This window comes from Gymnodraco acuticeps, unplaced genomic scaffold (genome assembly GCF_902827175.1).
Source record: "Gymnodraco acuticeps unplaced genomic scaffold, fGymAcu1.1, whole genome shotgun sequence".
In the NCBI taxonomy this organism is placed as follows: Eukaryota; Metazoa; Chordata; class Actinopteri; order Perciformes; family Bathydraconidae; genus Gymnodraco; species Gymnodraco acuticeps.
Genome location: NW_022991808.1, coordinates 160,948 through 186,796, shown reverse-complemented (window position 1 = coordinate 186,796; position 25,849 = coordinate 160,948). Strand labels below are relative to the sequence as shown.

General features: G+C 44.8%; 1 protein-coding gene across 3 annotated transcripts in view; it reads left to right on the top strand.

Annotated features, from left to right (window-relative positions):
- Positions 1-7,169: 7,169 nt before the first annotated feature.
- calua (calumenin a) overlaps positions 7,170-25,849 on the top strand; it is a 26,852-nt gene continuing 8,172 nt past the window's right edge. Inside the window, exons 1-3 of one of the 3 annotated variants that reach the window (XM_034199638.1) lie at positions 7,170-7,306; positions 19,278-19,504; positions 21,490-21,683. In XM_034199638.1, coding sequence (XP_034055529.1) covers positions 19,287-19,504; positions 21,490-21,683 — 412 coding nt within the window. In that variant the 5' untranslated portion in view covers positions 7,170-7,306; positions 19,278-19,286. Of the gene's footprint in view, positions 7,307-18,507; positions 18,582-19,277; positions 19,505-21,489; positions 21,684-25,849 lie in introns of those variants that run through there. The other 2 variants (XM_034199639.1, XM_034199637.1) reach the window with 2 other exon arrangements.

Genomic DNA, 25,849 nt, shown 5'->3' with positions numbered 1-25,849 from the left:
ATTAGAGAAATGAGAAAGGACCCTTGTCAGCGCTGTCGGCCCAATCCCAAACCACTCCCTTGACCCTACCCCTCCGTGACGGAGTGAACTCCGTCTGTAGCCACACTCGCAGCTCAACGAGGCTCCTCCTGTCAGATGGAGTAAACACAGCAGCAGGCTTTGGGACGGCCTCCCCTCTCTCCGGCAGAAACAGGAAGTGCCGTAACTGTTTGTAACAACGGTTTCAAATCAGCTTCTCTTAGACAAAAAGTTTAAATGAATAACTCAAATAAAACTCCAAACATCGTTCATTGTGTTTCAAAGCTCTTTTAGTTTTAAACCTGATGTTTAGAAGCTTAGTTTTTGCAACGGTCTGTAAATATACACAACTTTATAATAAAATGCACACATTTACCTTTTTTTAGACTAAACACAGGTTTGATCCTCAGTTTAAAACATATGAGGTCATCATGAGGTTGCTAACATGCAATTGATCAGTGGATGTTTGCTGGAACTACTTGTTAATGGCGTGTTTCCTGACGGACACACACAGCGTGACTCCGGGCAGGTAGAGACCGGTCTCCAGTCAGAGGGCTTGATAGCCCACTCCCCTCCACACCGCTCCACACTCGTTGCTTTGGAACAGCCCTCAATATGGCGGACCCTCCGCATGAACGCGCAAACGGAGGGGGAGGGTCAGGGCCGGCCCTAGACATTTTTTTAACATTTTTAAGTAAAATGCTTCAATCTGGTGCACTTTGAGCACACAATTACTAGAGACCTGATAGGAGGTACAACTCTAAAACACCCATAGGAAAAAGATCGGTTTACATTTTAATAACCAAATAAGTATGTGAACATAACCAGTAACCCACAGCCAATAACAAATAAATGTAACATATTTATTTATTTTATCCTTATTATTAATATTGTAGTTATTAAATGAAAATCACTCATCAAACAAAAGTAGCTTCTCTTAAAACTTTAAGAAAAGAAAGTGCAAACATGGACACAAATATAGCCAACTCTTACAACTGAGGTTATTGCAAATAAATTAAGATAATGAACAACATTACACACACTATGAATCAAATGAAACAGGCAATCAGAACAACACGTCTCTGCTATGTTATTGTGTCCTTTAATTAGTCCACATCCTTAAAGTCGGACACGTCTGGACTTCCTTGCTGCAAATTCATTTATTGTATCGACAAATGATATTTGCCCCGAAACCTCGCGATTGATGCTTATTAAAGCTAATCCATTGAGGCGTTCTTGAGCCATTGACGACCTCAGGTATGTTTTAATGAGCTTCAATTTGGAGAAGCTCCCCAGCAGCAACTGTCACTGGAATAATGACAGTGATCCTGAGGGCCACCCACATATTTGGATACACTTCGTTCATTTTCTTCTCCTGTAGGAAAGTCAGAAGTTCCAGGGTGGTCATGTTGGCTTTTGGCAAAGCTGGGAAATTCTGCATCTCCAGTGCAAGTTCCCTCTCATCCAGGTCTGACTGTCCACCCCAGCTCAGGGTGTTGCTGAGTGTTTCACACTGCTTCGTCAGATCTTCCTTTGGCAGGTCAGGGAAGTTGAGTAGCACCCCAAACTTTTCCTCTACTTCACCCAAGGCCTTGAATCTCTCCTGCGGTGATGCAATGGAAACATTCACCACCATATTGAAAAAAGAAACTTTGAGTTTCTTTAGTGCATCACTCACTTGCTCCTCCAGGACTCATAGGAGAACTGTCTCTAGCTTGTTCTCAGCCTCTTCTGCTTGAGAACAGCTTCCACATTCATTTGGCCACAGATGTCTTTTGGCAGATGCTTGGGCAGAAGCAAATCCATTGCTTCTGTAGCTGACCAAAGAAACTTCTGTTTTTCTCAGGAGGTCAACAGCAATATCCAGCTTCATTGACACTGATTGCAACATTTTGCTGACATGTTTGATGTTGGTCAGGATGTCATACCATACCACAGTGCATATTGCAAAGCGGTATGATCCAACCTCTTCAGCCAAAGATTGTGCCTCAATTTTTACAACTCCATCTGTGGCTTTATCCCTCACCTCTAGAAGTGCATCTCTGACTTCTGCAGCCTGATACCTTACGGCCCGTCCACACTACAGCGTCGACAGCGTCGACAGCTTCAATCTGCCCATTCACTTTGAATGGGATGACGTCACGTTGCCTCGCTTTTTCGCCGAACTGAATTCTGGGTAGCATAGCGGTCCGTCTCCGCCGGAGACCAGGGCTCGAAATTATCTTTTTTCCTCAGTGTCCCACAACTGTCCCGAATTCTACTTTGTATTGTCCCGGATATAACCAGCAGTGTCCCAAATTTAAATTTGTATCGTCGCCCCCCCCAATTATGCAGAATACATATAATTTGATACTTTTTTGTCACTTAATCATCACACCATAGACTCTGGTCCACCATGTAAGTTTAAAATACTTGTTCTTTTAAACATATGAATATTAGTCTGATCTGTTGCCTCTCCTAGAGTAGAAGGGAAGAGAGTTGTTTTAAGACATGTTTTTCTATTGTTTCTCAATATCCAGACTAATTTATCATTGTCATGTCAACATTGAAGAATTCTGATTTGTATTTTTCAATTCAATATGGTATGGCTGTATGGTCTCTGTGTTTTATGATCGGAACCCTCCATCTGGCAATAAAAGTGGTATGAATGATAATAAAAAAACAGAAGTTCCATAATACAGTTTAATGAATGTATCTGTTTTCAGTTCTAATTACAAGTTATCCTCACAAGTCAGTAGTACTATAGGAATATAAATTGATCTTCTATCTTCATTCATGAATGTCAATCATCTTGCTCTCACTCATTCACTCACCCCCCCCCCCCAGGCACAAAAACAACTGGAACATTACTCTCTCTTAACATGACACATTATTCTCATACCAGAGTTGATTCTCGACAAACTAAAATTACCTTGCGACCCCCTTTCTAATCGTCACCCAATCTGACTGACGTTCTTGACCCAAAAAAACTAAAACACTAAAAAAAGATGAAAAGCTAAATGATTGGCTAAATGCCTTACGTTTTTGCAGCTAAAGATTCTAGCCTGGTCAGTGACTGGCTGACAAAGAAAATACAAAAATGATCGGCTACACCTCTTATTCTGATCAACTGTATTTCACATCATTTTCACAAACTTCAAAAGAACGTGACACCGCATTTTAGGACGTTTGTATGCATTGTAAGGCACACTTCAGTTGCTAGCGTTAGTTAGTGCTAGCTAGCGCTAGCTAACATTGACACTTAAGACAACTAACTTACCACAGTGGAAGACGATGCATCATGACCAGGACTTGGGATGTTTTCGTTTCGGGAGTCGGCAGAATTGGGGCTTGCATCAACCACCTCAGCATTTCTTTCTACTTTTTTTAACTGTCGTGACCGTTGCATTGGCGCGAGTCTAGCAGCAGTCAGCAGCAGAGTGGATGACGTAGAATGCATTCTATGATTTGACAGCCCATGACTTTGCAAATAACACCCATTTTGAAGTTTACTTTTAATTTTTTTTTCACTGTCCCGAAATAGTCCCAGACAAAATAGATTTGTGTCCCAGTATGAATTGTTATGGTCCCCGGGACATCGGGACATCGTTAATTGCGAGCCCTGCCGGAGACGCCGGAGTAGCCAGCGCCAGCCAATCAAATCCCGTTTCGGAAAATCTGACAGCTCAAGCCGTAGCCAATCAAACCGCGTCTAAGCTGGGAGAGATATCCCGCCGTTCATTTCTCAATTTCAAAAAAAGATGGAGGAGAAACTGATTATTGCCGTAGCAATCACCCGGTTTTATATGACCAGGCCCTCTTCACCTACTGGGATACAAACCGGAGGAACCAGGCATGGAGGGAGGTGGCAGAGACAGTGGGTGAAACTGGTAGGTTTTCACCTGTTTGGGGAGTTTATATATATATATATATATATATATATATATATATTGCTCCCATAAAATCCCCGGGGGTTTTTGCTTTGTATGTCGGGGGCGGGAGATTCATGTGATTGGTTGTTGGTCGCGTTGCTTGAATAAAATCCCCAAGCTTCAGACACGCCCAGCTCCAAGCTTTTTTTGAAGCTGTAGTGTGGACGCTCCGTTACAGCCTCTATGCTGTTGATCCGACTCTCCCATCTGGTATCAGACCATGATTTCAATGTGATGTTCACATGGCTTTTCTCACTGTATCACAGTCGCTGGCCAGTCAGCAGGATCTGAGGGGACTGCAATGTTGGACTCAGATGGGCCTGGGCAGTCAGCAGGATCTGAGGGGACTGCAATGTTGGACTCAGATGGGCCTGGGCAGTCAGCAGGATCTGAGGGGACTGCAATATTGGACTCAGATGGGCCTGGGCAGTCAGCAGGATCTGAGGGGGCTGCAATGGTGGACTCAGATGGGCCTGGGCAGTCAGCAGGATCTGAGGGGGCTGCAATGGTGGACTCAGATGGGCCTGGGCAGTCAGCAGGATCTGAGGGGGCTGCAATGGTGGACTCAGATGGGCCTGGGCAGTCAGCAGGATCTGAGGGGACTGCAATGTTGGACTCAGATGGGCCTGGGCAGTCAGCAGGATCTGAGGGGGCTGCAATGGTGGACTCAGATGGGCCTGGGCAGTCAGCAGGATCTGAGGGGGCTGCAATGGTGGACTCAGATGGGCCTGGGCAGTCAGCAGGATCTGAGGGGACTGCAATGGTGGACTCAGATGGGCCTGGGCAGTCAGCAGGATCTGAGGGGGCTGCAATGGTGGACTCAGATGGGCCTGGGCAGTCAGCAGGATCTGAGGGGGCTGCAATGGTGGACTCAGATGGGCCGGGGCAGTCAGCAGGATCTGAGGGGGCTGCAATGGTGGACTCAGATGGGCCTGGGCAGTCAGCAGGATCTGAGGGGGCTGCAATGGTGGACTCAGATGGGCCTGGGCAGTCAGCAGGATCTGAGGGGGCTGCAATGGTGGACTCAGATGGGCCTGGGCAGTCAGCAGGATCTGAAGGGACTGCAATGGTGGACTCACATACTGTGCTCGTTATTCCTTCACCTGCAGGCAGGCAATCCAAACATGCAAAGAAGTTATTCATGCTTCAGTTTTCATTATTTATCATAATAATAACAATAATAATAATGACAAAAAGTAGTGTATTAACAATTACACAGAGACCATAAATGTTTGGCAAAACTTACATTCTTCAGAGTGTGATGTACATGGGAGATCAGATGTTCCTTCTCCAGCAACTGGGGGCTTTTTGAGGTATTTCTCAAGTGCAGCTGGACAATGATAGGGTAGATATTAGCACATAACAAACAAAAACATGTATATACAGTCAGGCAAAAATAACTGCTGCAATCTGCCTCAGCTGTATGCAAGTTCACAACTAGCCTATATAAAAGATGGGTCTGGACTTTGAATCAGGGGGTAGCAAGTTCGAGTCCCACTGCAGTCAGCATGTCGTTGTGTCCCTGAGACCCTTCACCCCAAATTGCTCCTGTGGGGATTGTCCACAGTACTGAATGTATGGAAGTCACTTTGGATAAAAGCGTCTAACAAATTACATGTAATGTAAATAATAACACATGCCCATATTGGTTGGTCAGCCTCACTTTATACAAAAGAGCAGTTATCCAGATAGCTTTCTTCTGGCTAACATTCACATTATTTCGTTACAGAAGCATATAAAACAAAGCATTGCACAATAATTAGACATTAAAAAGAGCAGAAAATAAACAAATTCTAAAATATAATAGAAAATAAACAGAAAAAAAATATATATATATAGGCCTACACACAAGTTGACCGTGAAAATAAACTATCTGACAAATTAAACACTATTGGAGGATCAATTTACAGCCATCACAATAGAAAAGTAGTATATTATTTACAAAAAGATTATATAAGAATAATAAGTTAACACATAAATACAAACTTTAAATCATTTGTATTTATCATTCTGTATCAGAGGCTCGCGGCTAGCATGGCATCAAAGCTGTATCATGGGCAGGCTACCTCCTTAGCTAGCTAGCTAAAAATAAAATGTCTAACGGTACAGTACATACTGACTTTTTTCTTTTTTACACAAGCCGACGTACCTCTGTCTTTGACTTTCGATTCCTCCTGTTCTTTTTTCCGTTTCCTTCCCGTTGCCCCTGAAGGCTTGGACCTTTTCATAATTCTAATTGTTTGCCTCTTGCTGTTGCATCGTTGCAATCTCTGACACTTTCAGCTGGAGCTGCCGCGTCACTTTGGCTGTGAGTCGCGGCCCGTGGGCGCCAGATAAGCGACCATCCCCCCCTTTCATCACTTACAGTTACAGCGCCCATCGTACAGGGCAAATGCTAAATGTTTCCGCCGGCCAGGGGTGCAAAGGGTGTTTACTTCATTCAATTATTAATGTAAACGTATTACATCAAGGGCATACAATTAGGCAGAATAAAACTTTTTTATTTTTTTTATTATTTATTTTTTTCTCCCAGCGCAGCGCCCCTCCAGATCTGGCGCCCTAGGCGACCGCCTAGTTCGCCAGTGGGAAGGGCCTGCCCTGGGTAGGGTGTAGGGGGCGGTTTGGGAATGGGCCGTCGTATGTGGTCTGTCACGTGACTTTGTTTACAATCTGACAGCTGGAAGGAAGGGAAAGCCCTCCGGCCTCATATGGCTCTGGTGATCACACCGAATGCCTGCCTGGGGACAGACCAGGGGACCTTACTTCCTCTTGACACCGTACAAAAAATCACCTAAATATACTTGTTCTAATTGTGCTTCTGTCTTTCTGTGTCTTTTCATCTGCTCCGTAAACTCCCTCAACGTCCCGCTTCAGTGTGTGTGTGTGTGTGTGTGTGTGTGTGTGTGTGTGTGTGTGTGTGTGTGTGTGTGTGTGTGTGTGTGTGTGTGTGTGTGTGTGTGTGTGTGTGTGTGTGTGTGTGTGTGTGTGTGTGTGTGTGTGTGTGTGTGTGTGTGTGTGTGTGCGCGCGCGTATGTTTACGTGCGGACGTGGCAGCAGGACCCCCCTCTCCGCTATCTCTCTCGCACGGAGCTGCCATTGGTCCAGACTAAACCAGCAGCCAATCAGAAGCGAGTGCGATGACCGAGCCCATTGACGTCATCCGCATAAGTGGACCAATGAGAGCTGGAGAAATGTTCCAGGAGACATGTGTAAGCTGCAGGAGGACAACCCGGAAAAAGAGAGGGACGGTCGGATAGGGGAGGAGAGGGAGCCGCTGAAAAACACGGAGGAAATAATACACACACACACGCGCGCGCGCGCGAACAGACAGACACACACGCGCGCACACACAGGTGGAAGCTGCGTGACACACACAGGTAAGAGACGGATGGATATGTTTAAATGTATTCATATTTAGTCCTGCAGACTTCTGTGTTAAGAGATGCTTGCATTTACTTTGGAAGGGTTAGAAAACAGAACACGTGTTAGTGTAAATGCTAAATCTGCAGTTAGTGTCCATCTGATGGACAATAAACAGACTTTCATTTAGAGTTGACTTTTATTTAATTAAGCGAAAATGACATTCCCAGAACAAATGACCATATCTTCCCTTCTAAAAGGGTTACATTAATAATCTTTATTCTCAAAGTAATGATAAACCTGTGAGCTGGATGTAGAAAAGTCCGAATCAATATAGATGTTTTTATTTTTAAAGTGAATTCAGATTGAACATAGTAAAAAAACTGTAAATTATAGTGTCCGTCCAAAAATAAACCATTACTTAGTGAAAATCACCCTTGAATGATGGGTTAGTAGACTAAAAGCTTTAGGAATCTAAACTATAACATATAATTAGTACCCTGTATCAAGATTGATGCAAAACAAGTTAAATTTGACATTTTTAGAGAGGTTTAGAAAAAAAAAACACTTCTGGGGTCATTTGGGTGGATTTTCTATATCTCTGGAACCCATCGGTCGATTTTGATGATTGACATCTCTTTTAAACCGTTAGAGCCAATATAATCGAGGGGAAGTTCCTAAATCCATCTACACGTTACCATAGGCATAGAGTGACGAAGTCCCTCCCCTTCCGGGGGAGCTCCATGGGACCTTATGTCGGAAAAATTATGTATCGAAGTCAATGGAGCGAGAAAGATTTTCTTTCGATCCCGTTTGAATTGTGCCACGAATTACACATATGATGTTTGTCACAGTGATGCAAATTAGTCGCTTTTCGGCGCCTCCCGCTTTTTTAACGCTGATTTGGGTGACTTGTGTAATTCGTGGAGAACCGAAGAGTTTTCGTTTTGAGGTGGGGGGGCAGGGCCGGCCCTCAGCATAGGCAGTATAGGCGAATGCTAAGGGCGCATCAACCCATAGGGGGCGCAGAAGATTGGGGGGGAAAAAGAAAAAAAAAGTTAGAAATAAAAAGATATATATATTTTTTTTTTATTTCATAACAACACAATTTCCCGATTTTGGATCAACAAAGTACATCTTGTTATCTTATAGTAACAGAACTACGCCTATATTGCGTACAGCGCCCATAAACTATGGCACACACCCCCCCCCCCCCCCCCCCCCCCCCCAATCAAGTTGAACTGCCCCAGCCCCAGTAAAAACCAGAGGTTTATGTGAAATTGTTCTTTTTTTGAAATAATGGTTTTAGTGTGCAATTATAGGTTTTAATTTTGTATTTGTGTTAATTTAAAATAAATCAAACTCCTAAAAAACGTACACAGCTTCTGTGTGCTTTTATTAACATTGGAATTTACTGTGTAGGCGGCCGCGGGGGGAGAGCTTTAGAGAGCTCTCTCCTGAAAGACTGAGCGGCTCTGAACCTCAGCTCAGTGAGGTAAAGGCACACCTTGATATGATCATTATAGTTATAAAAAAATAAGAGAATAGGTGAAAAACAGGTATAAAATACTGACAGTACAAAAAAGTAGTTATTAATAAACAAGAATACAGTTTGAAAGGAGAGTGATTTGTAAAATATCCATAAAGAAAAAGAAAATCTGCTTACAGTTCTGTTTCATATCGAGAGATGTTTCCATAGATCTCCTAATGTTGCTCTCAAAGTGCACCAGATTGATGCTTTTAACTTCAATATTAAAAAAAAAAGTCTTCCCGGGGGTGCATGCCCCCAGACCCCCCTAGAGGAGGTTAGGTCCCCCCCCCCCCACTTAAATCATGTTCAAATGGATAGGAAACTAAATACAGTTACAGTCTTTCTGTTTTGGTGGTCATGCCACAACCGTGCATGCGCGAGTCATAGTAAGTGTCTGCATTTGTTGGGGGGGGGGGGGGGGCGCCGGCTAAAATCTTGCCTAGGGCAGCAAATTGGTCAGGGCCGGCCCTGGGGGGGGGGGGGGGGGGGTCCGTCCGTCCGTCCGTCAGGCGGACAACTTCTCACTTCAAAAAAGAAGAATACATCTAGACCGCAAAATAATTAAACAAGCGAGTGCCTGTTTTATGAGCGTAACGTGTCTTCACGTGGTATATGTATATGTCTCGTCTGAAAGGAGTGTAGACTAGAGCAGTGTTTTTCAAAGTGGGGGCCCCGACCCCCCAGGGGGCCGCCAGGGGGCACCAGGGGGGTCACGAAAAGTTTGAGGGAAACAGAATTTTTTATTTAAAAAAAAACAAACAAATGTTTACTTTTTTTAGATGTTATTAATAACTGTATATTAATCAATCTATGTGTCCTTTGATGCCAATCTTTTAATATTTTTGTTTTTGAATCACACGGACACCCTTCAAGCCAATCAGAATCGAGCTGCCGCTACTGAGAGTGAAAATCTGCTCAGCTTTTGGAGCAAGTGAGAGCTAGTGAATGTTTCGCTCTGCAGCTGGATGAGAGCACGGATGTAGCAAATGTCGCAGAATTGCTTGCATACATCAGATTTATTTCAGAAGACAACTTTGTTGAGGAAATATTATTTTACAAAGCACTGGAAGGTAGGACCACATGAAGAGACATTTTCCAAGTTTTAGATGAGGAGTACATCATCTCAAACGGACTTGACTGGTCTTGTTGTGTGGGTGTGTGTTCAGATGGGGCAGTGGGGCTGTGACAGGGAAAGAAAGCGGAGTGACAGCTTTGATAAAGCAGAAGGCCCCAAATGTAGTGGCAACACACTGCATGCTCCATCGCGAGGCACTTGTACACATCATTTTTTTTAAAACAGGGGGGTCGCCGCCAGAGGATAATGCTATATGGGGGTCCTTGGCATGGCAAAGTTTGGGAACCCCTGGACTAGAGTGCTGACAGAGAGCACCGGAACGCCGCTCCAGCTCTTCAGATATTGCAGTACCCATAAGGAGCCGTACACACCACTAGGGCTGTGCAATTAATCGTATTTTAATCGCGATTACGATTATGGTTTGCGACGATTATGAAAACAGCATAATTGACAAAATACGATTATTTTGCTGGGTGCGCTTTCGCCCCTCCCTAAAAGCCCACTCGGCCACGTGGGAGTGACATGTGTTGTGAGTGTTCAGCGCGAGCGAAGATGTCAGAACAAGAGCAGCAACTCGTTAAAAAGAAGGGTCGTGGGGAGATTCCCAGTCGATCGCGAGATGTGTCTAAAAATAGAACAACAATATTCTGTTTTATCGTTAATGTCCTATAACATAATGTTCCCGTGCCAGAATAATGCACTTGAACGCATCAAAGCTTTGTGATTGGCCGGCCTCACCCCATGTGTCCGGGCGTGGCTGGTGAGCAGTGCACTAGTTCGCTGACGTTGTCCGTGTCAACAGCATGGATGGTCAACAGGAGTGACAGTCCGCACACACACAAGACCGCAATTATGGCAGAAGCAAAAAAGCCCAAAATATATAATTTTCACTCCAAGTGGGAGGATGATTATTTTTGTATCTATTCCAATTCAAAGTCCATCTGTCTCATCTGCAATGCGAGCGTGGCTTTATCGAAGAAGGGTAATTTAGGAGCGGCATTTCAAAACAGTGCACAAACGCTACGAGACGGAATTCCCTCCTAATTCTGCCCTACGCTCCAAAAGGGGAGGGGCCTGAAAGTCAGTGTTCTAGCGAAACACATGAAGTCTTTCAAAGACGGCGAAGTTGTGAAAGAAGCATTCCTGGAGGCTGCGACGCGCTTTTGTGGGACAGTAAAATAACAGCAGCCATTTCAACAGGTTTTGATATAATAAAAACTCAATTTAGATACCGTTATTAATCTGCTGTAAGTTTTAGTTTGTTTGAATGTATTCATGATAATTATTGTACAAATATGGTATAAGAATGCAAAAACATTAAGTTCTGTTTTAAATATGATTACTAGGTCTATCAGTTCAAGAAACTAGTGTTGCCTGTGCATCCTATTGTAAAAAAAAGGCATATTCTTTTTATACTCTAATAAAATGCAACAAAAAAAAGATGGCGTTGATATCATATAATGTTGTCTTGTTTATATGCACTGAGATTGCTAGCAGCGAATTACTTGTGTACGCTTCAGATCTGAGATTGTCCTTAAGTAGGCAAAGCCTAATTTATACTTTGTAGGGCACACACTATTTTATATAATGGCAAAGAAAGGGTATTCTTCAGAGTCTTTTCTTTTAGGTCACTGATGTCATATGGTGGCAGCACTGCCACAAGTTCCTCTTCAGATAGGGTCTTCAGTAACAGGAGGCAATGATTGTCACCTGCCTGCGCTCAATCTCTGAAACCACCATGGTAAACAGCTGGTGTTCTTCTGCGAACAAGTCTTTAAGAGATGACATGAGCAGCCCTACCAGCATTTGCCCATGGTGGCCTAAACATTTGTTATTTGGTCTTAAATTGTGTAAGTTCAACATTTATTTCTGTTATTTACTTCTGGACCATGAGACGGTTGGCCAATCCTTCAACGTTTAACTGAGTGGAATATGTTGAATATGTTTTACCAAAATGTTGGCCTATATGTTAAGGAGTTTTCAGTAGGTTGTGACAGTGCACTGCAACATGTTTGATTTCATTTATTTTGGTCTAAATTTATTTTTATTTATCATATTAATATATGTTTAGTATGGTTTTGGAAGTGCGCTCCAACATATTTATTGATCTTGTTTATTGTAAAATATTATTTGTTTTAAAGTTCAATAAATGGTCCAATGAATAATCGTCAAAATAATCGTGATATCAATTATTGACCAAATAATCGTGATTATGATTTTGCCATAATCGCACAGCCCTACACACCACAGTGTTTGCGTGCTGTGTCTGTAGTTGTAAGCACAGTGGCGATTCTGTTGTTAGCATCTGTGTAGCTAGCTATGCTAACGAATTTAAAGAAGCTTTTCTAGTCCCGCACCACCCACAGACCGCAATTATGGCAGAACGCAAAAAAGCCCAAATATATTAATTTTCAACTCCAAGTGGAGGATGATTATTTTTGTATCTATTCCAATTCAAAGTCCATCTGTCTCATCTGCAATGCGAGCGTGGCTTTATCGAAGAAGGGTTAACTTTAGGAGCGGCATTTCAAAACAGTGCCACAAAACGCTACGAGACGGAATTCCCTCCTAATTCTGCCCTACCTACGCTCCAAAAGGGGAGGGGCCTGAAAGTCAGTGTTCTAGCGAAACACATGAAGTCTTTCAAAGACGGCGAAGTTGTGAAAGAAGCATTCCTGGAGGCTGCGACGCGCTTTTGTGGGACAGTAAAAATAACAGCAGCATTTCAACAGGTTTTTGATATAATAAAAACTCAATTTAGATACCGTTATTAATCTGCTGTAAGTTTTAGTTTGTTTGAATGTATTCATGATAATTATTGTACAAAATGGTATAAGAATGCAAACATTAAGTTCTGTTTAAATTGATTATAGTCTATCAGTTCAGAAACTAGTGTTGCTTGCATCCTATTTTAAAGGCATTTCTTTTTATACTCTAATAAAATGCAACAAAAAATGGGTTTGATTCTATTAATGTTGTCTTTTTTATTGCACTGTTGCTGCAGCAGATTACTGTGTAGCTTCAGATCTGAGTTGTCTTATTAGGAAGCCTAATTTATACTTTTGTAGCAACACTATTTTTATATAATGGCAAAGAAAGGGTTCTTCAGAGTCTTTTCTTTTTGTCCTGTGTCATATGTGGCAGCACTGCCACAAGTTCCTCTTCAGATAGGGTCTTCAGTACAGGAGGCAATATTGTCACCTGCCTGCGCTCATCTCTGAAACCAGACCATGTAAACAGGCTGGTGTTTCTTGCGAACAATCTTTAAGAGATGACATGAGCAGCCCTACCAGCATTTGCCATGGTGGCCTAAACATTTTTATTTGGTCTTAAATTGTAGTTCAACATTTATTTCCTGTTACTTCTGGACCATGACGGTTGGCCAGCCCTTTCAACGTTTAACTGAGTGGAATATGTTGAATATGTTTTACCAAAATGTTGGCTATATGTTAAGGAGTTTTCAGTAGGTTGTGACAGGCACTGCAACATGTTTGATTTCCATTTATTTTGGTCTAATTTATTTTTATTTATCATATTAATATATGTTTAGTATGGTTTTGGAAGTGCGCTCCAACATATTATTGATCTTGTTATTGGTAAAATATTATTTGTTTTAAAGTTCAATAAATGGTCAATGAATAATCGTCAAAATAATCGTGATATCAATTATTGACCAAATAATCGTGATTATGATTTTTGCCATAATCGCACAGCCCTACACACCACAGTGTTTGCGTGGCTGTGTCTGTAGTTGTAAGCACAGTGGCGATCTGTTGTTAGCATCTGGTTAGCTAGCTATGCTAACGAATTTAAAGAGCTTTTCTACAACCAGGTGGAAGAGAGCTCTCTCCTGAGAGGCTCAAATAACCTCAGCTCAGTGAGATTAAGGCACACCTTGATATGATCATTTAGTTATTAATGAGACCAAATGAAAAACAGGTATAAAATACTATATGACAGAAACAAAAAAGTTGTTAAAAATAACAAGAATAGAGTTTAAAAGGGGAGTGATTTGAAAATATCCAAAAAGAAGAATCTGCTTACAGTTCTGTTTCAAATGGCTCTCAGTGCACGAGATTGATGCTTTTAACTTCATCATTTAAAAAAAAAGTCTTCCCGGGGGAGCATGCCCCCGGACCCCCTAGAGGAGGTGAGGACCCCCTCCACCTAAATCATGTTCACAAGGATAGGATACTAAATACATTTGCACACATCTTGTGTCCATATCTTTCTGTTTTGGTGGTCATGCCACACCGTGCACGTGCATGCATGCCACACCGTGCACATGCATGCATGCGCGAGTCATGGTCAGATATCTGGATTCAGAGGTTGCTTGTTCTTTGCACAGCATAAAAGAAAGGCCAAATGAATGGGCTGTGATTTTAGTTTTTTCAAGCAGAGGTTGAGTTCAATCATTTGTACGGCCCTCGGAGGATGTTGTAAACATTGAAAGGAAAACGGTTCCCCACCCCTGCTGTAAATAATAATAAAAACCCTTGATTTATAACTTAACATCTGTCTCCTATTGATCAGAGTACATTATACATTTGTAATCTTTGTTGCGTATTTTTCATAGTCTTATATTTCAACAGTTTTACGACTAACTGTGACTTTTTTGACATGGAAATGTTTTAAGATTGACAAGTCACGCCCATCTACTTCCGGTCCATGGGACCTTATTTCGGAAACAATTATGTATTGAAGTCAATGGAGAGAGAAAACTTATATTTCGATCCCGTTTGAATTGTGCCATGAATTACACATATGATGTTTGTCAATCTTAAAAAATCATTTCCATGTCAAAAAAGTCACAGTTTATCTTAAAACTGTTGAAATATAAGAGTATGAAAAATACGCAACTAGAAAGACTACAAATCCCAGGTGATGTCACAACTGTTTTCCTCCACTAAGAGATAGCTAAGATCAGCGCCATATAGATATAATCTATCTATATGGCGCTGGCTAAGATAAGATAACTTTAACAAGATGCCTGTGTGTTTAGTACCAGGCTGTTATCATACCAGCAATGGGTCTTGCTCGTTCTTTCGCTTCCTGTCTGATCAAAGGACCAGGAGTGGCTGGATCAAGTTAGCTACCTAGCTAGTAGCTAGCAAGTTAGTTGGCATGACAGCCTTGTCATTTTTATTAGCCTTAACATGAAGTGACATTAAGTAACCCAACATGTTAAACAATAGAGTAGTAGTCATATTTCGTGAACCCTTTGAAGAGTACTGTCACCGGTGTGATCATTCTATAATACACCATTTAAGCCCGGGGGAGAAATGCTATCGCTACATTAGCATCTGCGATCTGTTCTACTTCACGCTATCTGCACTAATGGTTGATATTAAACATTAAAAAGACCAGGCAGTTCAGAGAGAATCAAAGGAAGGCAGCTCTGCATGACGTTCTTCTGGACGTGTTTCATTGTGGTGATAGTGAGGGTGAGAGGGTGAGGGTGATGGTGAGAGGGTGATAGTGAGGGTGAGAGGGTGATAGTGAGGGGTGAGAGGGTGATAGTGATGGTGAGAGGGTGATAGTGAGGGTGATAGGGAGGGTGATAATGATGGTGAGAGGGTGATAGTGAGGGTGATAATGATGGTGAGAGGGTGATAGTGAGGGTGATAATGATGGTGAGAGGGTGATAGTGAGGGTGAGAGGGTGAGAGGGTGATAGTGAGGGTGATAGTGAGGGTGATAGTGAGGGTGATAATGATGGTGAGAGGGTGATAGTGAGGGTGATAATGATGGTGAGAGGGTGATAGTGAGGGTGATAATGATGGTGAGAGGGTGATAGTGAGGGTGATAGTGAGGGTGATAGTGATGGTGAGAGGGTGATAGTGAGGGTGAGAGGGTGATAGTGAGGGTGATAGTGAGGGTGATAGTGAGGGTGAGAGGGTGATAGTGAGGGTGAGAGGGTGATAGTGATGGTGAGAGGGTGATAGTGAGGGTGATAGTGAGGGTGAGAGGGTGATAGTGAGGGTGAGAGGGTGATAGTGAGGGGTGAGAGGGTGATAGTGAGGGTGAGAGGGTGATAGTGAGGGTGATAGTGAGGGTGAGAGGGTGATAGTGATGGTGAGAGGGTGATAGTGAGGGTGATAGTGAGAGTGAGAGGGTGATAGTGAGGGTGAGAGGGTGATAGTGATGGTGATAGTGAGGGTGAGAGGGTGATAGTGATGGTGAGAGGGTGAGAGGGTGATAGTGAGGGTGATAGTGAGGATTAGAGGGTGATAGTGAGGGTGAGAGGGGTGATAGTGAGGGTGATAGTGAGGGTGATGGTGTGATAGTGAGGGTGATAGTGAGGGTGAGAGGGTGATAGTGATGGTGAGGGGTGATAGTGAGGGTGAGAGGGTGATAGTGATGGTGAGAGGGTGATAGTGAGGGTGATAGTGAGCGTTATCGTGATGGTGAGAGGGTGATAGTGATGGTGAGAGGGTGATAGTGATGGTGAGAGGGTGATAGTGATGGTGAGAGGGTGATAGTGATGGTGAGAGGGTGATAGTGAGGGTGATAGTGAGGGTGATCGTGAGGGTGAGAGGGTGATAGTGATGGTGAGAGGGTGATAGTGAGGTGATAGGGGGTGATAGTGAGGGGGATCGTGAGGGTGAGAGGGTGATAGTGATGGTGAGAGGGTGAGAGGGTGAGAGGGTGATAGTGATGGTGAGAGGGTGATAGTGATGGTGAGAGGGTGAGAAGGTGAGAGGGTGATAGTGAGGGTGATAGTAATGGTGAGAGGGGTGAGAGGGTGATAGTGAGGATTAGAGGGTGATAGTGAGGGTGAGAGGGTGATGAGAGGGTGATAGTGAGGGTGATAGTGAGGGTGATAGTGAGGGTGAGAGGGTGATAGTGATGGTGAGGGTGATAGTGAGGGTGAGAGGGTGATAGTGATGGTGAGAGGGTGAGAGGGTGATAGTGATGGTGAGAGGGTGATAGGATGGTGAGAGGGTGAGAGGGTGATAGTGAGGGTGATAGTAATGGTGAGAGGGTGAGAGGGTGATAGTGAGGATTAGGAGAGGGTGATAGTGAGGGTGAGAGGGTGATAGTGAGGGTGATAGTGAGGGTGATAGTGAGGGTGATAGTGAGGGTGAGAGGGTGATAGTGATGGTGAGAGGGTGATAGTGAGGGTGATAGTGAGGGTGAGAGGGTGATAGTGATGGTGAGAGGGTGATAGTGAGGGTGATAGTGAGGGTGAGAGGGTGATAGTGATGGTGAGAGGGTGATGAGGGTGATAGTGAGGGTGATAGTGAGCGTTATCGTGATGGTGAGAGGGTGATAGTGATGGTGAGAGGGGTGATAGTGATGGTGAGAGGGTGATAGTGATGGTGAGAGGGTGATAGTGAGGGTGATAGTGAGTGATAGTGAGGGTGATCGTGAGGGTGAGAGGGTGATAGTGATGGTGAGAGGGTGATAGTGAGGGTGATAGTGAGGGTGATCGTGAGGGTGAGAGGGTGATAGTGATGGTGAGAGGGTGAGAGGGTGATAGTGATGGTGAGAGGGTGATAGTGATGGTGAGAGGGTGAGAGGGTGATAGTGAGGGTGATAGTAATGGTGAGAGGGTGAGAGGGTGATTGTGATGGTGTGAGGGTGATAGTGAGGGTGAGAGGGTGATAGTGAGGGTGATAGGGTGATGGTGAGAGGGTGATAGTGAGGGTGAGAGGGTGATAGTGAGGGTGATAGTGATGGTGAGAGGGTGAGAGGGTGATAGTGATGGTGTGAGGGTGATAGTGAGGGTGAGAGGGTGATAGTGAGGGTGATAGTGATGGTGATAGTGATGGTCGAGGAGGTGAGGAGGGGTGATAGTGAGGGTGATAGTGAGAGGGTGAGGGTTGATAGTGAGGGTGAAGAGGTGGGTTGATATTGAGGGTGAGGAGGGTGATAGTGATAGGTGAGAGTGAGGAGGGTGATTTGAGCTGGGTGATAGATGATGGTGAGAGGGTGAGAGGGTGAGAGGGTGATAGTGATGGTGAGAGGGTGAGAGGGTGATAGTGAGGGTGATTTTTTTTAGGTGATTGGTGAGAGGGTGAGAGGGTGATGGGTGATGTGTGATGGGTGATTGGTGATTGGTGAGGGGTGATGTGAGAGGGTGATAGTGAGGGTGATAGTGATGGTGAGAGGGTGAGAGGGTGATAGTGATGGGTGTGAGGGTGATAGTGAGGGTGAGAGGGTGGTAGTGAGGGTGATAGTGATGGTGAGAGGGTGAGAGGGTGATAGTGAGGGTGATAGTGAGGGTGTGAGGGTGAGAGGGTGATAGTGAGGGTGATAGTGAGGGTGTGAGAGGGTGATAGTGAGGGTGAGAGGGTTTTTTTGACTGGCAAAATTATCTTTTAAATTGATGTATAATTCGTGGCACAATTCAAACAGGATCCAAAGATAATCTTTCTCTCTCCATTGACTTCAATACATTATTTTTTCGAAATAAGGTCCCATGGAGCTCCACCGGAAGGGGAGGGACTTCGCCTCTCTATTGAGGAGTGAGAGTGATGCGTAGCCAGAATGCCCTGGAACCGGAAGCTGTCATACACTCTCATAGCAGCTAATATGAAATCTCCGTTATTGACATAAATATGAAGATGGATTATTATTAATATTATTATTATCATTTCAAAGTGACACATTGCATTAACCTTCAGCAGCGTTTTTATCGCTTTGATGCCATTGAAGAGAACTTTTGATCAGAAAACAGTAACGTAAGACTTATTTGCCGTTTTGGCTACCTAAAGCTACGTGGTGTGATGTCTGTACAGTATTTGCTTCTGAACGCTCAGTAATGATACTTATATGTCTGGAATCTGTGGGATCTCAGCTTGCTAATCGATATCTTGTTTGTGCAGATCCGATAAGTAATAAGGGTATTTTACCGTGAGTTCTGTGCTAAGTGCGTTAGCATTTTTTCGCTCAGGGCTAATTCAGAGCCTTGTTATTACCCTTGTGTTTCGTTTTGCTAAAAATTGTTAATATCATCTAAAAGCTGAGTTTCTTCCCGTTAAGTGTGTGTGTGTGTGTGTTGTGTGTGTGTTGTGTGTGTGTGTGTGTGTGTGTGTGTGTGGTGTGTGTGTGTGTGTGTGTGTGTGTGTGTGTGTGTGTGTGTGTGTGTGTGTGTGTGTGTGTGTGTGTTACACATGTTTCTGTGATGGCAGGGGGGGAGTAACATATATCATATTGGGTTAGGCTCTGAGGACAAAGGTGGGCGGTCAAAGATATTATGCAGGGCAGAGATTGGTTATTTGATTGGTTGGTTGGTAAATTGTTTGTTTTGTTGGGTGGTGATTGCTTTGAAAGCTTTTATGTTCTGCTGTTAGACCATCATTCTCAGTCATAACCGGTATTTATGTATTTTTGTCTCTCTGTGTCTCTGTGTGACCATGTCTCTTTGTCTCCATCAGTTCTTCAGGATGATCCAGGCACTGCTGATGTGCTTTGTGCTGTGCGTGGTGTCAGGCAGCAGTAAACCCACTGAGAGAAAGAGTCGGATCCACGATGAAGACCCTCTCAGCCGTCTGGAGCATGACGACAACAAAAACTACGACTACGACCACGAGGCCTTCCTGGGCGAGGAGGAGGCCAGAGCCTTCGAGCAGCTGCCGGCCGAGGAGAGCCGGCGCCGGCTGGGGTGAGGCGTGCACAAATATTACAATACTCTGATAAAACACACAGTAAACAATAGTAATTGTTCTTTCTGTACCCGTGCACCCGTGTACATGTCTACCTTTATACCTGTGTACCTGTGTACATGTGGACCTGTGGACCCGTGTACATGTCTACCTTTATACCTGTGTACATGTGGACCTGTGGACCCGTGTACATGTCTACCTTTATACCTGTGTACATGTGGACCTGTGGACCCGTGTACATGTGGACATGTGTACATGTGGACCTGTGGACCCGTGTACCACCTGTGTACATGTGGACCTGTGGACCTGTGTACCACCTGTGTACATGTGGACCTGTGGACCTGTGTACCACCTGTGTACATGTGTACATGTCTACCTTTATACCTGTGTACATGTGGACCCGTGTACATGTGGACCTGTGTACCACCTGTGTACATGTGGACCTGTGGACCCGTGTACCACCTGTGGACCCGTGTACATGTGGATCTGTGGACCCGTGTACATGTGGACCCGTGTATTACATTACATTTAGCTGACGCTTTTATCCAAAGCGACTTACAATAAGTGCGTTCGACCAACAAAATACAAACTTGAAGAAAACAGAATCATATAAGTACATCAGGTTTCATAGAGCCAAACATTTCAAGTGCTACTCAACTGGCTTTAGATAAGCCAGTCCTTTATTAGTATAAAAGTGCTTCGTTAATAGTTTCTATCGCTCGAAGTGGAGTCGAAAGAGATGAGTTTTCAGTTTGCGCCGGAAGATGTGCAAGCTATCTGCCGTCCTGATGTCAATGGGGAGCTCATTCCACCATCCTGGAGCCAGGACAGCAAACCCACGTGTTTTCGCCGATGGGAACTTGGGTCCCCCTCGCAGTATACATATATATATGTATATGTGTACATGTGGACCTGTGTACCCGTGTACATGTCTACCTTTATACCTGTGTACATGTGGACCTGTGGACCCGTGTACCACCTGTGTACATGTGGACCCGTGTACCACCTGTGTACATGTGGACATGTGGACCACCTGTGTACATGTGGACCTGTGGACCCGTGTACATGTGGACCTGTGGACCCGTCTACCTTTATACCTGTGTACATGTGGACCTGTGCACCCGTGTACATGTGTACATGTGGACCTGTGGACCCGTGTACATGTCTAACTTTATACCTGTGGACCTGTGGACTCGTGTACATGTGTACCTGTGGAGCGTGTACATGTGGACCTGTGGACCCGTGTACATGTGGACCTGTGGACCCGTGGAGCGTGTACATGTGGACCTGTGGACCCGTGTACATGTGGACCCGTGTACATGTGGACCTGTGGAGCCGTGTACATGTGGACCTGTGGACCCGTGTACATGTGGACCCGTGTACATGTGGACCTGTGTACATGTGGACCTGTCTACCTTTATACATGTGGACCTGTGCACCCATGTACATGTCTACCTTTATACCTGTGTACATGTGGACCTGTGGAGCGTGTACATGTGGACCTGTGGACCCATGTACATGTGTACCTGTGTACATGTGGACCCGTGTACATGTGGACCCGTGTACATGTGGACCCGTGTACATGTGGACCCGTGGAGCGTGTACATGTGGACCTGTGGACCCATGTACATGTGTACCTGTGTACATGTGGACCCGTGTACATGTGGACCTGTGGAGCCGTGTACATGTGGACCTGTGGACCCGTGTACATGTGGACCTGTATTCTTTCCTGCAGATGTGTCCTTAGTATTTCACTTCCTGTTTCTCAGAGCAAACACAGACACAGGTTGAACCGGATCAGACTGTCCACTTCACACCTGAAGCTATGTTGTCTAATATCAACAGCTGATAACTAATAAGAGTGTGTGTGTGTGTGTGTGTGTGTGTGTGTGTGTGTGTGTGTGTGTGTGTGTGTGTGTGTGTGTGTGTGTGTGTGTGTGTGTGTGTGTGTGTGTGTGTGTGTGTGTGTGTGTGTGTGGTGTAGCATCATGGTGGATAAGATGGACAGTAACACAGACGGGTTTATCTCTGAGGAGGAGCTGAAGAACTGGATCCGGATCTCTCAGAGGAGGCAGATTGTGGACAGCGTGGATCAGCAGTGGAAAGACTTCGATCTAAACCAGGACGACCAGATCAGCTGGGAGGAGTACAAGAACACCACCTACGGGAGCTACCTGGGTACATAACACACACACACGATAATGAATTGTGTTGGACGATACATGTTCCTGGAAATGATTGCGATAAAGGATAATTTTGTCGCACCGTTGTTAGACCATTTTAGACATGATGATAATATATAGTGATAATTCAAGTACATCCTTTCAAACAGAACTTTCTATTGAACATTCAACATTACAAATGAAACGTGAAATAATATTCAAATATATAAATTATATATAAAATAAATACATTTAATTATAAAATTAAATCACACACAACCAAAACAATCAATTAAATAGACTCAGGCTGGAAAACAGAGCTCTATCTATCCATCTATCTATCCATCTATCTATCCATCTCTCTATCTATCCATCCATCTATCTCTCTATGCATCTCTCCATCCATCTATCTCTCTATCTCTCCATCTATCTCTCCATCCATCTATCTCTCCATCCATCTATCCATCTCTCTATCCATCTCTCCAGGGCCGCCTTAATGCACGGGCTGACCTGGGCTGAAGCCCAGGGGCCTACGGAGATCAGGGGCCTATCATGAGCCAATAATAAAAAATAAAAAAATGTATTTCGGATGTTTTCAATTTTTTGTTAAATAAACAAAGTCTTGGCTTTCAGAATATGAAACTTTTATTTCAAAAATCACACGATAAATACAGTTTTGAAGCTTGTAAAGGGAAGAAGACAGCTCTCCCTCGCCACTCTGCTGTTCTGCTGTTCCCCTCCCTCTGCCGAAATTATGAATGTAAGGCGTAGTAATCATAGATAACACGGCAGGGTCCGTTACAGTTTGTTTTGATTTCAAATAAACAAAGTCTTGGCTTTCAGAATATTAAACTTGTTTTTCGGCAAATTCAGACGATAAATACAACTTTGAAGCTTCGGCATAATTACAAGCGGAGAACGGAGTAACTTGACGTCACAGCAGGCAAAACAACAGCCGGTGTTTCTCCTGAGGGTTTTCCCCGGGAAACACAATAAACACAAACGCAAGAATACACAAACACACACATATACACACACTCGTGAGCTTCCCTCAGACCAGTAATCCAAACGAAAATATCTTCCCTCCGTACTATTTTGATCATTTGCTCCGCTAATCAATCAGATCGATGGATTCCAGAGATGTTTCTCAAAAATGATGACAACAGTCAGCGGGCACCACTTAACAGCCAATCAGAATGAGAATATGTTTCACATGTGACTTATTCAAATTGCGAGTGACAGATGAAGGTTGTTTAGGAGAAAAAGTTTGAGAAGAAAAAGTTTTGAGAGTGGCGCTCAAATTGTTGAGGGAAAAGTAGTTTCGAGACAAGCAGCTATTACAAAACATGCCGAAGCTTACAGGTTATTTTAAACCTGTAGGCCAGGATGAGGAGGAAGGACAGATGAGTTCTGTACCGAGCGGCAGCGGTGCCGGCCTCGGAGCCAAGTAGGCCGTCTGGTTCTGATGGCGATGGAGTAGCGGGAGAGGAAAAACAGACAGGAGGGATGTTGGAGGAGATGGAGAGGACAACGAGGACTTGCTACGTGGAGGGGAGCCAACGGCAATACATGAGGGAGGCCCGATACGTCACTCATCTGGAGGAGAGGACCAGGCGCGCGTGGAGCAGAGTGGAGAAGTGCGATCACAGAGCCTGCCGAGGAAATGACTTTGATTTGTTGTTTAAATAGGGGGGCCTACAAAACCCCAGGGCCTGATGGCAGGTTAAGGCGGGCTTGTCTCTATCTCTCTATCCATCTCTCTATCTATCACATTACATTACATTGCATTTAGCTGACGCTTTTATCCAAAGCGACGTACAATAAGTGCGTTCGACCAACAAAATACAAACTTGAAGAAAATAGAATCATAAAGTACATCAGGTTTCATAGAGCCAAACATTTCAAGTGCTACTCAACTGGCTTTAGATAAGCCAGCCCTTTATTAGTATATAAGTGCTTTGTTAATAGTTCTATCGCTGGAAGTGGAGTCGAAAGAGATGAGTTTTCAGTCTGGAAGATGTGTAAGCTATCTGCCGTCCTGATGTCAATGGGGAGCTCATTCCACCATCTTGGAGCCAGGATAGCAAACCCACGTGTTTTTGCTGATGGGAACTTGGGTCCCCTTCGCAGTGCGGGTGCAGCAAGCCGTTTGGCTGATGCAGAGCGTAGTGCACGTGCTGGGGTGTACAGTTTAACCATGTCCTGGATGTAGGAAGGGCCAGATCCATTCGCAGCATGGTGCGCAAGTACCAGTGTCTTGAAGTGGATTCTAGCAGTTACCGGAAGCCAGTGGAGGGAGCGGAGGAGCGGCGTGGTGTGGGAGAATTTAGGAAGGTTGAAGACCAGACGAGCCGCTGCATTCTGGATGAGCTGCAGAGGTCGGATGGCACATGCAGGTAGACCAGCCAGGAGGGAGTTGCAGTAGTCTAGGCGTGAGATGACGAGAGCCTGGACCAGAACCTGCGTGGCTTTCTGGGTCAGCTGGGGACGTATCCTCCTGATGTTGTAAAGCGTGTATCTGCAGCAACGGGTTGTAGCAGCGATGTTTGCAGTGAAGGACAGGTTGTCATCTAGGGTCACACCCAGATTCCTTGCAGTCTGAGTCGGGGAAACAACTGAGGTGCCGATGTTGATTGTTAGGTCAAGAGTGGGACAATCTTTTCCCGGAAGGAAAAGCAGTTCAGTCTTGTCAAGGTTGAGCTTGAGGTGATGATCAGACATCCACTGAGAGATGTCAGCTAGACAAGCAGAGATGCGTGCGACGACCTGGGTCTCTGAGCGGGGGAAGGACAGAATTCATTGGGTGTCGTCAGCGTAGCAGTGGTATGAAAAACCATGCGGGCTAATGACTGATCCGAGCGAGTTTGTGTACAAGGAGAAGAGGAGGGGACCAAGAACAGAGCCCTGAGGGACCCCTGTAGTTAATTGACAAGGGTCGGACTCGGACCCTCTCCAAGTTACCCTGTAGGTACGGTCTTTGAGGTATGAGGTGAGGAGGGAAAGTGCAGAGCCTGAAACTTCAAGTTCTTGGAGAGTGTGAAGGAGGATCTGATGATTCACCGTGTCGAATGCAGCAGACAGGTCCAACAGGATGATGACAGAGGAGAGGGAGGCTGCTTTAGCAGTGTGCAGTTCCTCAGAGACAGCAATGAGGGCAGTTTCTGTGGAGTGACCTGCCTTGAAACCAGACTAGTGCGGATCCAGAAGGTTGTTCTGATTGAGATAACAGGAGAGTTGTTTAAAAACAGCGCGTTCAAGTGTTTTAGACAGGAACGGGAGGAGAGAGACACGCCTGTAGTTTATAACATCAGACGGGTTGAGAGTGGGTTTCTTTAGGAGAGGGTTTAGTCTTGCCTCCTTGAGACTGTTTGGAAAGTGACCAGAAGTAACGGCCCGTCCACACTCCAGCTTCAAAAAAAGCTTGGAGCTGGGCGTGTCTGAAGCTCGACCAACAACCAATCACATGAATCTCCCGCCCCTGACACACAAGCAGCGGTTTGATTGGCTAGAGCTTGTACTGGCATATGATTTGATTGGCTGACGCTTCCACCGAAAGCTTCAGAAGCTTCAAAAGTTGAACATTGCTCAACTTTTGCAGCCTGAAACGCCAGGAAAGCTCCGCTCTGCTTCCCACAATGCAGTTCGGCAAAAAGTGACGTCACCCCATTCAAAGTGAATGGGCAGACGCGTTGGAAACCGTTTTTGAAGCTGTCGTAGCTGTAGTGTGGACGGGCCGTTAGAGAAGTGTTGATGAAATGGGTGAGAAACGGTAGAATATCAGGAGCGATAGTCTGAAGGAGGTTTGAAGGGATAGGGTCCAGAGGACAGGTGGTAGGGCGGGCAGAGGTAATGAGGGTAAGAACCTCACTTGGAGAGAGAGGGGAAAAGGAGGTTAGTGTGTTGGTGGAAGGAGGGTCTGGTGACCCAGCGGTGAGTAAAGGTGAGTCAGAAAAAGAAGAGCGAATATCATCAACCTTTTTTTCAAAGTGGTTAACAAAGTCGCTTGACAGAAGTGAGGAGGGGGGAGGGGCTTTGGAGGGTCCAAGAGGGAGGAGGGGTAAGGGTCTTTGGGGGGGTCCAAGAGGGAGGAGGGGTAAGGGTCTTTGGGGGGGTCCAAGAGGGAGGAGGGGGAAGGGGCTTTGGGAGGGTCCAAGAGGGAGGAGGGGGAAGGGGCTTTGGGGG